The sequence below is a fragment of the Protopterus annectens genome, chromosome 6.part0 (assembly GCF_019279795.1).
Source record: "Protopterus annectens isolate FY-2018-M chromosome 6.part0, PAN1.0, whole genome shotgun sequence".
Classification (NCBI taxonomy): Eukaryota; Metazoa; Chordata; order Ceratodontiformes; family Protopteridae; genus Protopterus; species Protopterus annectens.
This window is the reverse complement of record NC_056737.1, coordinates 866,742,425-866,756,659: the sequence shown is the minus strand read 5'-3', so window position 1 is coordinate 866,756,659 and position 14,235 is coordinate 866,742,425. Positions and strand designations below refer to the sequence as shown.

Sequence of the window (14,235 nt, the reverse complement as noted above, 5' to 3'; positions counted from 1 at the left end):
TAGATGGACTTGATGCTGTCATGGATTATTTCATGGATCAAAAAGAAAGAGAACAGTGACATGGAGTCTGAAGATGACGATGATCAGTCGCAACAACAGTTGTCGTCAGTTAATGAACCTACTCTGGAACTGCAAAATACCAGTGTAGAAGTTAACGTAATCAGTTTTCAGTCTGATAAGGATACAAGGACACTTGCTTTGGACTGCTTTTCTGAATTAGTTGGGACTGATTAATCAAAAACACTGACTGCATTCCTTGAACAAGAATGTGGATGTCATAAAGGGCCAAATGGAGAAGGCTATCTAAAGAAGTTCAGCATCAGTGATATTGCTGAGCAAAGACTTAACTGCATGGAGATGGATTACATGACTGATCATGAAAATTAGCTAAATACAGTCATAGTAGCTGAGCATAATGCTTTGTTACATTTAGATGAGAAGCTGATGTGCTCAATCACCAGTTTTGAATCACAGAAAAACAGAAGAAATTCATGGATTATAGGTCTAGAGGATACAGAGTGTGTATGAATGAATTTCTATTTCTGCATACAATTGGAAGAAAGAGACTAAGACTTCTTCGGAAAAGAGTTTCAAATTTTGGACTGCAGGCTGTTAAACGTGGAAATACCAGCAGGGTACTCCAGCATAAAGTTCAGACTTTTGAAGATGTTCAGTTTGTTGTACAATTTCTGAACAACTATTCTGAAAACCACGTTCTTGTTTTACCAGGTCGAATTAGTGGCTGTCGAGATTCCAGTCTAAGGCTTCTTCCAAGCTGGAAAACAAAAGCAAATATTTATTCACTCTATATAAAGTCATGTTCCAAAGTTAAGAAGCATATGAGTTTCAGCTCGTTTGTTCGTACTTGGAAAAAAGTTGTCCCATTTATTGTTATTCAGTTGCCAAGAACAGAGCTTTGTCTTACCTGTCAACAAAATACAGTGAAACTGGGTTTACTAGCTAACATGGATGAAGAAGGAAAGACTAATCGGATAAATGACTCTAAGTCACTTGAATTTAGTGAAACAAGAGCACTTGATATACACAGAGTGCATCAAGAAGTGCAAAGAAGTCTTCGACTCCCACCCAACTAAAGTTTTGGGTTCTCTTCCAGTTGGTGCCTTTTCTGGATGTAACCATATCTCATTTGATTTTGCACAACAGGTGCATGTGCCTAATTTACCTGATCAACCTGCTCCATTATACTTCCTTACTCTTTACAAACTGGGCATCTTTGGTATAAACAATGAAGCTGCAGCTGTTCAGATGAACCACTTCATTTCAGAAAGTATTTTGATGGGAAAAGGACCCAATGCTATTGCGAGTATGGTGCATCACTACCTTTCAACATATTCACTGGCAAAACAAGTTCTTTACATCCATGCGGACAACTGTGTGGGCCAAAATAAAAATAATGTTAGTATGCACTACCTATGTTGGCACATTTTGGCTGTTGTAAATAAGGTTATAAAGCTTATGTTTCTGCCTCTTGGACAAACCAAATTTGCACCAGATGGTGGATTTGGAATGATTAAGGCAAAATTCTGTCAAAGTCTGGTGTTTAATTCAGCTGAACTTTGCGATGTCATCATAGCCAACATTCCAAACTCCAGAATAAATACAGCCCATCTAGTTAGCATTAAAGTGGGAGTTGTTCACATCCCACCGTATGACTAGCAAAGTTTCTTTAAAACTATGTGCTTCAAACCTATTCCCAATATCAGAAAGATCTATCATTTCTGTTTCTCGTCAACTCAGCTGGGAACTTTTGCCTGTAAATCTGCATCAGATGTCGAAGAGACAAATTTCGCTATAACTGAGAAAAACCACAGCTGACGTGAATCAACTGGCTAACGTTATCACTCCATTAGGCCTGTCACCTGAACATGCATGATACTTGTATGACACTATTCGACCACTTATACCTTACCATGCAAAAGATATAATCTGTCCTCTTCCAAACTGCACAAGGCAAGCATATGCCCAGGCACGCAAAGAAAACATGAAATCAATGAATCCAGAAGGCAAAAGAAAGGAGGATGTTAATAAAAGAAAAAATAGAGCTAAACAGTTAAAAAAAAAAAAAATGAAGAGGAAAATGTGGAAAATCGAGTGGACCTTCCACCAACAAAAAGGAAGCCACAGAAATGCAGCTATTGCAATGCCATTGGACATATTAACCATGTACTGTGAAACAAAACAGAGTGCCCAGTTCATAGACTTGAGGAAGTTGGCTAACTAGAATGATTGGAACATTGCATTCAAGGAATTTTTTTATTTTAAGTCATAAGTTCTAGAATGGAATAGTGAACATGTAACAATTAGTATTAGGCTTTAAAAATATTTACTAAGACTTTCTACCTTTTTCAATTTTAAATTGGAATCTAACATTACTTATAAAAATTATTTTTTTTAACCCACATGACTAAAATCAGTTGTTTCTGTATTATAATGATCCAAGTTTCCAGTATATAACATTTAAAAGCTAACAATTGATATTTCTATTAAAGTACTGTTGCCAAACTGTTCTCAATTTTAATTTACTTTTTCTCATAATTTTGAATTTTCAATAGCTGAATTATACTGTTAATTGAAATGAGATAGCTCTGGCAAATTAAATAACAGAAAAATGTGGTTTGTTGCATTTGAATCAGAATCTTCTTGTTTACTTAGTCGGCTGCTTATGTCTTTTTCTAAAACTTGGTACTTTTCTTGGATTATTATGGTGTGATGTAATTAAGCACAAACATTTTAGTCTGGAACATATGAGGTATTTTCTACGAATATGCGCGTTTGTCTTTCCAGAATGTATTGTTTACATGGTGTGCTACCAGGGGTGTAGCTAGGCTTTTTGAATTTGTACTATCAACACTCCCCCCCCCCCATCCCTTTAAATTCTTTTTTTTAAACAGTTTGAATTTATTACAAAACTTTTTAAGGAGAAAGCCTTTGCAATCTTCAGAAAATGAACATTTAATCGATGACACATCACCAAGAATGATGCCACAGTATAAAGACAAAATGATCAGTTTCAACAATTGGCTAAAGTATTGGTGTCATTCAAAGGGGATCCAGTGTCTGTCAGCCTGGGTTGACATGCTCGACAAGCCACGTTGCTTCACTAGGGACGGCTTGCACCTGTCACCCTTAGGCTTTCGTATACTGGCCAAGGCTCTTGCCACCCCCATAGTGCCTTTTTTAGGCAAGGCTCAAAGGACAAACCCACCTCCATAGACAACCCAAAGATAAAAAAACTAAAGGTAATGCTACTCAATGCCAGAAGTCTAAACCTCAAGATGCACGCACTCGAGACTCTCCTCAGTATGGAGAAAATCGATGTCTGTGCAGTAACAGAAACCTGGTTCAAGGCTCCTGAGAGCACCCCAGCACTACCAGGTTATAACTCATACCATGCGTTTCGGCCCCAAAACTTGGACCGAAGCACAAAAGGAGGGTGGAGTATCTATATTCATTAAAGATACCTACACCTCCAGGTTAGTGGCACTGCACAAAGCATCGGAAACCATCCATGTGCAACTAACAGCGGGCAAAACTGCCTTTCAGTTTGTAGCCTGCTACAGAACACCCTCCCTATTACCGGAACCCCACTTGGCATTCCTGAGAACACTGGACAATATGAAGGTCTCTCCAAACACTATGTTATTGGGTGACTTCAACTACCCAAACATTGACTGGGAAAACTATTCAAGCCCAAACACCCTCGCCCAACGGTTCCTTGAATTTATAAACTCTAACGCAATGGAACAACTGGTCACCACTCCCACAAGAGGGAACAACATATTGGACCTGGTCATCACCAACATGGGGACTCTATGTTCCACATCAGAGGTAAATCCCTCATTGGTAAGATCAGACCATAAACAAATTTCCCTGGACATCCATATCTCGTCCGCACCCCCAGCCAATGAAATCACTGTAAAGAATTTCTCCAAAGCCAACTTTGCACTTCTCAAGACTGAGGTGGAATCCTTCAAAGCCCCTGGGCCAGAGGATAATTCAGCCCAATCTGCAGAATCCTTTACAAATGCATTCTATGAGCACCTGCAGGAATGCATGGATCGTGCTATCCCAAATAAAACCAAGACTCAATCCTCCAAAAACAGGAGACCGGTCTGATGGACCCCGGCCATAAATAAGCTATACAACAGAAGGAGGAAGCTACTACATGACAGAGCAAAATCCCAAAAAGGGAAGGCATCTCTGATCAGTATTAGCAAGAAACTTCGATCCCTCATAAAATCATCAAAGGCCAGTTTCAAAAGAAAAATTGCCCTAGACACTAAAGATAATCACAAGGCCTTCTTTAGTTATGTCAGAAACATGGGCGGAAACTCCCAGATATGCTCTGAATTGTTGCATAACGGTACAAAATATACCGAACCTACAGACATAGCCAACATCCTGGCAGACAGATTCAGCGCAAACTTCTTCCCCCCTTCCCCCCCAAAGGAGCAAACGCCTATCCCAACTGAATGTAACCTCCCTGACATCACAGACGCACAGGTGAAAGCTGCCCTCTCCAAAGCAAAAAACACAGCACCTATGGGACCGGACGGGTGTCCCAGGCTGTGTCTTACACAAGCTCCAAGAAGAACTGAACCCTCACATTAAGTCACTGTTCAAACTTAGCCTTACTACAGGATATGTACCAAAGAATGGCGTACAGCTAAAGGTGGTGCCACAACGGACCCCGGAAACTATCGCCACATAAGCCTGACTAGTCTGGTCTGTAAAGCTATGGAGCGTATTATCATGGAACTCATAAACAAAGACATTAAGAGCCTCCAGACACTGGACCCTACCCAATTCGGCTTTGTTAAGGGCAGATCTTGCCTCTTAAACCTAGTTGATTTCTTTGAAACAGTTACCAAAGCCATAGATGAGGGCAAGGTAGTCCACACAGCCTACCTGGACCTCGAAAAAGCCTTCGACACAATACCCCACTCGGGCATCATAAATAAGCTTACCAGCTTAAATATCAACCCCTATATCACAAGATGGGTTGCAAACTGGCTCAGAGATAGAACCCACATGGTCAGAATCGTAGGTGCCATGTCCGAATCCAAACCAGTTACAAGTGGAGTCCCACAGGGCTCAGTTCTGGGACCTCTCTTGTTCGGTATATACTTCTCTGTGGTTCAGGCTAACACAGGGGGATTATGGCTGACAAAGTTCGCAGAGGACTGTAAACTGGGGACCATAATCGAATCTCCAGCTGACACAAGCATCCTCCAAAAGGGTCTCACAGAGACGGATGCTTGGTGCCAGAACCACGGCCTCAAGCTAAATGCTAAAAAGTGCATAGTCATCCCCTTTGGGAAAAACAACGTGCCCACAAATTACCACATAGGTGGTAATCCATTAAGTACGAAAAAGTAATTAGAGATTTGGGGACCATAGTAATCTCTCCTTTGATAATCACTTTGCCAAAGTGGTTAGAAAGACCTTCTATATAGCCCACCTTATCATGAAAGGGTTCGCATCTAGATCAAGAGAGGTCATTGTGCCCCTCTACTCGTCACTCATCAGGCCCATAATTGAATACAATGCCCCTTTTGGGATTTACCTTACCCGACACCTGCAGCAACTGGAGAGACCCCAAAAGTACCTCACCAAGAGGATCATGGGCTACAAACAGATGTCCTATGCAGCTCGACTAAAGAAACTCCAGCTCTACTCAGTTGCTTACCGCCTACTCAGAGGCAATCTATGCCTGACGTACAAAGCCATGTCAAACCCAGAATTAATGGACATGCTCCACCTCAAGAAAATCCAAGTCCCTTAGAGCTACACGCTCCAGGGACCTAAACCTCAGCACAAAAATAAATAGGACATGCTGGAGGGACAGATTCATTTCCCAGAGGCTCCCCTCACTTTGGAATAGAATCCCAATTCATGTTAGACATAGCCCCTCACTGACCCTCTTCAAGTGAAATTTGGACGCGTGGATGGGAAATCGCAAATTCACCCCTGGGATCTCTCCTGTGTCCCTGCTAGACAGAGGCAAAGTAAACTAATCTTAAAAGGGTACCTTCTGTGACCTACTTTACAGAGGCACAGTAGGCTAATCTAATAGGGAGGCGGAAGCCAAATACACTCTGGCTAGGCTTATAAATGCCCTAGGGCAGATAGCCTAGTATCTACCTATGAACCTATGACACCGTGTAGTTAGAAATTCTGAGAGGACACAGAATCTCTAAATTATGATGAAAATAAAGGCAGGATTGTATTCATCGTAACTAGCACAGGAATTTCAAAACAAAGTATATATGGAAATGAACTAAGACACCGACAAGGAACAAGAAACACCAGAATGTGTAACGAATGAAACAGTACGATGCTCAACATCTGGAGGGGGGGCAGAAATTAATGTCAAACAAAGATGGTAGAACAATTACACTTTCATTAAGAGAGGTGAACTTAAGCCAAAGAATAAAATCCTGATAGTGGTAGCTCAAAATAGCGGTCTGAGTAAGAGACGATTCACAAAATCTACAAAAGAGCATCCATATCAAGGGTGTACTCATTTTTTTTTTTCAATCTTCCAAATTATAATGATATGGATGCTCTTTTGTAGATTTTGTGAATCATCTCTTACACAGACCACTGTATTGAGCTACCCTTATCAGGATTTTATTATTTGGCTTAAGTTCACCTCTCGAACAATTCAACAGAACTTGACAAACATGTAATTGTTCTATCATACGTATTATTTCTGCTTTCCATTCTTTTCCCCCCAGATGTTGAGCATCATACTATTTCCTTTGTTATACGTTCTGGTGTCTGAGCTCATTTACATACATACTCTTATTTTGAAATTCCTGTGCTAGTTTCAGAATGGATATGATCCTGCCTTTATTTTCATCATAATTTAGAGATTATGAGTCCTCTCAGAATTTCTAACTACACAGTGTCCCCGATTAAGAGTGTCCATTTTCCTAAAACAGCGCAGGTTTCCCCCTTAAACAGTTCTGCAATAAATTCAAATTGTTTTTAAAACTGAATTGAAAGGGGGCGCTTATACTACAAATTGAAAAAGCCTAGCTACACCCCTGGCCGCACAGCAGGTAGACGTGCATATTCATAGAAAATACACCAAATGCTCCACAATAAAATGTTTGAGTTTAAATAACATATCATATCTTCCACAATCTCACAGAATAAAAGCAACATGCCGCCATAGAGCATATGCTTCAGTGATGCCAGGCAGGCATAAAATGTCAACTGGTTCCCATTTAATTTGCAAACAGCAATCCTAATATGAAAAAAGCTCACCACAAAAACACACACACTGGCGCTGTAACTAATGCACACTCTTTTTATTTGCCAGGTACTGAAAAATAATGTAATTAACGTAAAGTATGCTCTCGTGTCATTTTAGGTATCAGTACTTACTGTTCATCCTTGGATGACATGGTTTATGAAACCATTATCCACATGCAATAATAACAATCTAACTTCCAAAACGAAGAAATACCACGTTGGATTGACCCCTTAGCAGTTCTCAACACGCCATATTGTATCTCTTGTCGCCAAGGTTACAAGGTGCACTTCAACTCCGACCTTTTCCGAGCAGTGCCGTAAAAACGAAACCAGAAAATAAGCACGATCCGTGAAAATAACATGCGCTGGGTTTGTTGGAGTCTTATGTACGTCTTTCCCCCCGAGATTTCTAAACTTATACTGAACAAAAACCCCCTAAGTCATCGTGGCTCTTTGAGTGTAGGCAGTTTCCTATTTAGATGTCTTGGCCAACAAGTGATGTATTGGAGCTTTTTTATTGGCGCGTCGGCTATGATTGATGGGCCAGATGAAACAAATACATGTTTGCGGAGATGGGGCGCCATACCAAAGAAGCATCTTTTTAATGTATTTTCATCTGGAGTGTGTGTGCAATTTTATATATATATATATATGTATATATATGTGTGTGTGTGTGTGTAATTATATATACATATGTGTGTGTGTCTTTTTTAAGAAACCTATAAGTGGCAAAGTGTCTCAGTTTAAAGAGAAAAGTGTTATACCTTCGTGTTTCGTATTTTCTAAAGAGCGTTTTGTTTTTATGCATACATTTTGTGCTAGCATCAGATCTAAATTAAATAGGACTCAGATCGCACGGTTTCTGTAACCGTTTATGCATGGTTGGCATTGGTATGGCATCTGATGTGTGCCTGTGTGCTGCCTGCATTTTTTAAAACAGTTGTTTTATTGTATCAGTAATTGATTATCAATACTAGATACAGTATTATTTGAAACTGGAGAAGGACACAAAGTTAAATGGTCTCCGAAAAAATGCACACCTTTGTTGCTATAACAGACAAAATCCTTTGCAACTAGAAATATGTTGTTACCAGACCATAAACCACACCCGGTGTTATCTTTCCGTGGTTCTAAAATGGTACCTTTGTTTATTTGGAGATTTTGTTCTGTGAACCTTTGGTCTCTTTGATTAAAGTAGAAGAAAGACAATTCCAAAATAGCAGTTGATGGCAAGCGGGTACTTATTTCAAACATTCTTTTGCAGTCCTGAGTAAAACGAAAATTAATGTACGTTATACAGTGTAATTCACACTTCCGAGCATAACTCAAAAACAGCAGCAGCCCCAAGGTAACAGCACTCTGCCTCTATCTAGTGATTGTATCTTTGGTGAAACTGTATTAGCAAGACATAAAGTTACATATTTTTTCTTTTTAATTCTTTTAAATATTTTAACGGGTAACCTACTAGAGCAGTGGGGCATGAACTAAGGCACTGATGCACACTGTCTCTTTCGGGAAGTAAAAGTTAGGATGAGAAGCAAGCAAGATCCTATATGTTTCCCTGTGCCTGACAGTGGTCTGCAGAGATATAGAAATGGCGATACTGTGTAGAACTTTCTGGAATTATTGTTTCAGCGTAGGTTTTAATAGATGGATAAAAACATGTGTAGTTTGTTTTTATAGAGGTTATTATGTCTGTATGGCAGGGAAACAACTAAATCCGTTTATTTTTATTTAATGTTTGTTATCAAAGCAAGGTTTAGTAAACTCACTGCAGCTGCATCAAAGCATCTCACTAGCAGAGACCTGTGCAAGTGCTTACAGTTTGTAGATGTTTGCATCAAACAGCACTATTTCAGCTGAAAAAAGTAGAACTGGTCTTTGTGAAATAAGACACTTTGCAGGCCACCCTACCTAAGTACCATGTTCAATCATAGCCTTACCTCAGGCTTTGTGCCCATTGAATGGTGCACCACGACGGTTATCCCACTCCACAAAGGGGGGGGGGGGGCACAACAGACCCCAGGAACTACCGCCCCATTAGCCTGATGAGCCTGGTCTGCAAGGCCATGGAACGTATCATCATGGAACTCATAAACAAAGACATTGGAGATCTCCAAACTCTGGACCCCACACAGTTCGGGTTTGTAAAAGGCAGATCATGTCTCCTAAACGTGATAGACTTCTTTGAAGCAGTCACCAAAGCCATAGATGAGGGTAAGGTGGTTCACACAGCCTATCTAGATCTCGCCAAGGCGTTCGACACCATTCCCCACTCTGGAATTATAGATAAATTCACTAAACTAGGTATAAATCCTTATGTCACAAGATGAGTTGCCAACTGGTTTACTGACAGAACCCACACTGTGAAAGTAGCAGACTCCAAATCAGACTTCAGACCAGTGACAAGTGGAATACCACAGGGTTCAGTCCTGGGTCCTTTCCTGTATGGTATCTACTTCTCTGAAGTACAGGCTAACACAGAAGGTCTTTGGCTAACTAAAGTCGCAGATGAATGCAAACTAGGAGCCATAATTGAAACTCCTAACAATGTGGACATCCTACAAAAGGGCCTCACTGAGACAGATGCCTGGTGTCAAAGCCATGGTCTCAAGCTCAATGCCAAAAAGTGCATTGTCATCCCCTTTGGTAAAAACTCTTTATCCATGAACTACCACATAGGCAGTAGTCTACTTAACACCGAAAGTGTGATAAGAGACCTTGGGACTCAGGTAGGGTTACCACCTGTCCCACTTTGCGAGGGACAGTCCCTCTTTGGGCAGTTGTGTCCTGACAAAAAATTGTAAAAATGGCAAATGTCCTGAGATTTTAGGACAAAATTATTTCCTATACTTTATGTAATAGTTGCATAAAACAGTTATTCTGTATCTAAAATACCTAAATGTTATAAGAAACAGAATAAGCAACTAAAATGCTACAAAAATAAGCTTTTATTTAGGCAAAAAAGTTAAGTTCTAACCTTTGTACTGACCATGGGTATGTGTCGGCCTGTAAAATCTGATGTTTGTACCAAAAATGTCCCACTTTGGCCATTTGAAAAGGTGGCAACTCTATACTCATGTGGACAGTAGTCTCTCCTTTGATAATCACATCGCCACGTGGTCAGGAAATCCTTCTACGTGGCACACCTCATCCAGAAAAAAAGAGGTCATTGTTCCCCTCTACTCATCACTCATTAGACCCATTATAGAGTACAACGCCCCTTTTGGTATGTACCTCACAAGACATCTACAACAACTGGAAAGGCTGCAAAAATACCTCACCAAGAGAATTACTGGCCTCAAACAGATGCCTTATGCAGACCAACTCAAAAAAACTCCAGCTTTACTCCATCGCATATTGCCTACTCAGAGGCGATCTGTGCCTAACATACAAAGCTATGTCAAACCCAGAGCTGTTGGACATGCTCCACTTAAAGAAATCCCAATCCCTCCGAGCTACACGCTCTGGGGACCTAAACCTTGTCACCACAATAAACAGAACATGCTGGCGGGATAGATTTCTGTCCCAGAGACTTCCCATACTCTGGAACAAACTACCTATCTATGTCAAACAGAGCTCCTCATTAGCACTCCAAGAAAAATCTTGATGATTGGATGGGTAATAGGAAATTCACCCTGGGGGGGTCACGTCTGTGGTTCTGCTTGACAAGGACACAGGAAAATATTTTTTTGTGGGTGGCGAAAGCCAGGATACCTTTTTGGCTAGGCTTGTATAGGCCCTAGGGCCAATAGCCTAGTACCTACCTATGAACCATACCACAGCCCTGTTTGAGGCATTTTCACTTCATTACCCAAAAAAAGTGACTGCTAATGAATTTCATCAGTTTGTTTTGTGTAGCATTATAACATACTACAGAACTTTTTGATGTTTTAATAACTTTTTGTTTCCATTGTCAATCTGTTCTGATTGTTAGAGAAATCACGAGCCAACAGTAGCTTTTCTTTTTGCTTTTTCTTTTTGTCACTATGGGCAGAGTGTTGCATGTTTTTATTAGCCTTGAAGGTTTGAAAGTAAATCCATCTGATGGTTTGTAGTGCTATAAGGACATAGTTAGAAGCGGGAATTGAAGAACAATAGTTCAGCATTTTTAGACTGTTTTGTACAAGCATTTTATTTTTAATCTGGAATCTTTGTCATTATGTTTTTCCTTCAAAGAAAACATTGTTTTGCATTTTATTGGTTGATGATTGAACATATATGTTTTTCCCTCAAAGAAAACATTGTTTGATCATCACCCTGTGGGTATCGGATCCGAGCCAGCAGCTTTCCAAGCTAGAGATCCGAGCTCCAAGCTCCTCCCCCTTACCCATAATACCTTGCCACTTCCTTCCTTCCAATCCCCAGATCTCATTTGCCGTGGCTTTGTCAAGCACGAGTTTCTCGAGCTCCTAGCATTGGGCGATCTATGAGTAAAAATTGTAAAAATCTTATTAGTTTTAGTGTGTGTGTGGACAGTTTAATCTCTTAGCCTAAAACCCCTGAGTTTTTCTATTCCCCTGTAGTTTAAAACCTAGTAATTCCCCCTTTCCCTTAGGTTTGTGTGAGGCACGTGTGTGTGTTTTTTCCTTAGATATTATGGCTGAGGCCCTTAAGGCCATTTTTTCTAAGTGCACCGAGTGTGGCCTCTGCCTGGGGGTACTGCACTTGTTATCGGGCTGCCAAATTTGTGCAGCTTTTAACCCCAGGGCCCTGAGGGATAGAAGGAATAAGCTGATTGTGGCGGGTCTTCTACCCGCGGAGTCGGCTTCCTCCTCCTCTCCCTCAGCGGCTCTAGCCGCGGCTGTTCAGCTTGTTGTCCTCTCTCCCCTGGCTGGGACTCAACCTCACATTTCTTCCCAGGGAGAAAGGGACTCTAGGAAAGAAAAGAAAGAGAGGAGAGAGAGAAGGAGAAAGAGAGGCATAGAAGCCACAAGCAGCAGGCCGACTCTGCCCCCTTAGCCCCACCTGCCAAGTTGTTCTCCTCTCCTCAGAAGGTCTCCGGGCCTTCCTCCCCTTGGCTCCGTTCTCCAGCTGGAGGAGGAGGCCCAACCATCGTCAAGGTCGTCGCGGCGGCCCCCCCGGTTAGCTTCAGCGGCCTCCTCTAGGTCAACCCGTAGTCTCTCCGACGCTGATATGGACTGGATGATGAGTTGTTTTCTCCAAACCCAGCTGCAGATGGGAGTGCTGCTGCCTCCCCCCCCCTTCGGGGGGAGTTCGGCCCCACTTTTTGCCCCGATAGCTCCTTCTCCGATCCACTATCGGGTTTTGGAGCCTTCGGATCTGAGGAGTCTCAGAGTCAGGGAGTTGGCGCCGACGGTTATGGCTACCGCGACGCCGGCCATGCCTTCGAGTTTGTCAGATCCTTTTTCGGATCCGAGCTCTCGGGGCCGAGAGCCGTGCATCGGATTTGAGGGGGCCAGTGTGTTCTCAGCTCCGTTCCAGTCAGAGCACACTTCCCTCTCAGGTCCGAGCGCTTTGGCTTCGACGCTGATTCCCGTGCCGGATCCGAGGGTGTTAACCACGGAGCCCAGAGAGATTGGTTCACCCTCGGCTTTTGACGTACTGGAGAGGGTTCTCTTGAGAAGCTCGAGACCCCCTGCTCTTTCTTCGGATTCCGCCCCCACTCCCTTGCAGCTCGGCTTGTCTTCCATCATCTAGTCCCAGGGACAGCCTGCGTTGACACCCCAGCCCGTTCCACTGGCGGAACACGACCCTGTTGGTGAGCCCTCCTCGGACAGTCCCACCGAGGAGGTCCCTCACAAACATAAGTGTAAGAGGAGGCACTTGGACTCCCCTGAGTCCCTCACGGAGGACACCGATTTGGAGGAAGGGGAAGGTTCCCCCAGGTCACCCCTCGAGGACGTCTCCTTTGGAGACATTATTGAAATGCTTCACCTAAAAGGGGGGTGGTCAGCCCAAAAACCTTCCTTGGACAAGTCGGTGTTCCTGGAGGCGTTCGCAGGCCCGTCTACCTCTTGGGTGTCCCCCCCGGCCGACCCCCTGGTTGACCTCATCACTATCAGGGCGTGGAAGGAACCGGACACTGTAGTGCCAATCCCCAGGAGGCCAGATAGGATTCTTAGTCCCCCTGTGGACAGGACGGCTTGGAGTAAGGGTTCCCTGGTAGATGCTATGGTGGTGGCAGCAGCCACTAAGAAGGAACTTGCTCAGGTAGTTCCTCGATCCATCCCCCTGATAAGGAGTCTCGGACGATGGATCGTATCGGGAAGCGGATGTTTGCTTCAGCTACCTTTTCTATAAGGGCGCTGAATTATTTGGCCCATGTAATTAGACTTCAGCGGGTTCTGGTGAAAGAATATGCTGAGTCTCCCACTGAGTCCATGTCGGCCGAGGACAAACGGACCTTTTCGGCTTGCATGGCCACTCTGAAATCGGTTTCTAACACGTCTATGCGGCTACTTTCCCATGCCACGGAAGGGGCCACTAGAGCCAGCGGATCTGGCATTGCCTTAAGGCGTCACGCCTGGCTCCGGCTTTGTGACTTTGCGGAACCTTTCAAGACGTCCTTCGCGAACGCACCTTTCGACAGTTCTACTCTGTTTGGGAAGACCATCCACGACACATTAGTTTAGAGAGAGAAAGACAGGAAGACACTGTCTGCCGTCGGAGTCCGCTTCTCGGCTCCTCAAAGGTCCTTTTCGAGGAACCAGAGAAGACAAAAGAAGATGTGGTTCCGGAAGTGTCAGCAGTCCCGTTACGCTCCGGACCCTTCGACCTTCAGAGGCAGAGGAAGACAAGGTGGACGCTGGCTCAGAGGCAGAGGGGGGCCGAATAACTTTGGGTTGCGGGAACCTTTCTCTGACCGAACCATGCAGCAGCCCAGAGGGGTTGCCCGACTGCTCCTCTCTGGAGGTAGTCGGGGGGCGTTTTTCGAAACACTTGGCCCAATGAGAGTCCATCACATCAGATCGCTGGGTGCTTCGAATA

General features: G+C 43.1%; 1 protein-coding gene across 2 annotated transcripts in view; it reads right to left on the bottom strand.

The window, feature by feature from the left end:
• MOK (MOK protein kinase) overlaps window positions 1–7,778 on the bottom strand; it is a 969,382-nt gene extending 961,604 nt beyond the window's left edge. For both annotated transcript variants that reach the window (XM_044074537.1, XM_044074539.1), the window contains exon 1: window positions 7,417–7,778. Coding sequence is in view for 1 of the 2 variants with exons in the window: in XM_044074539.1 (XP_043930474.1) it covers window positions 7,417–7,423 (7 nt within the window). In the remaining variant the exon portion in view is untranslated. The remainder of the gene's footprint in view (window positions 1–7,416) is intronic.
• Between the last annotated feature and the right edge of the window lie 6,457 nt (window positions 7,779–14,235).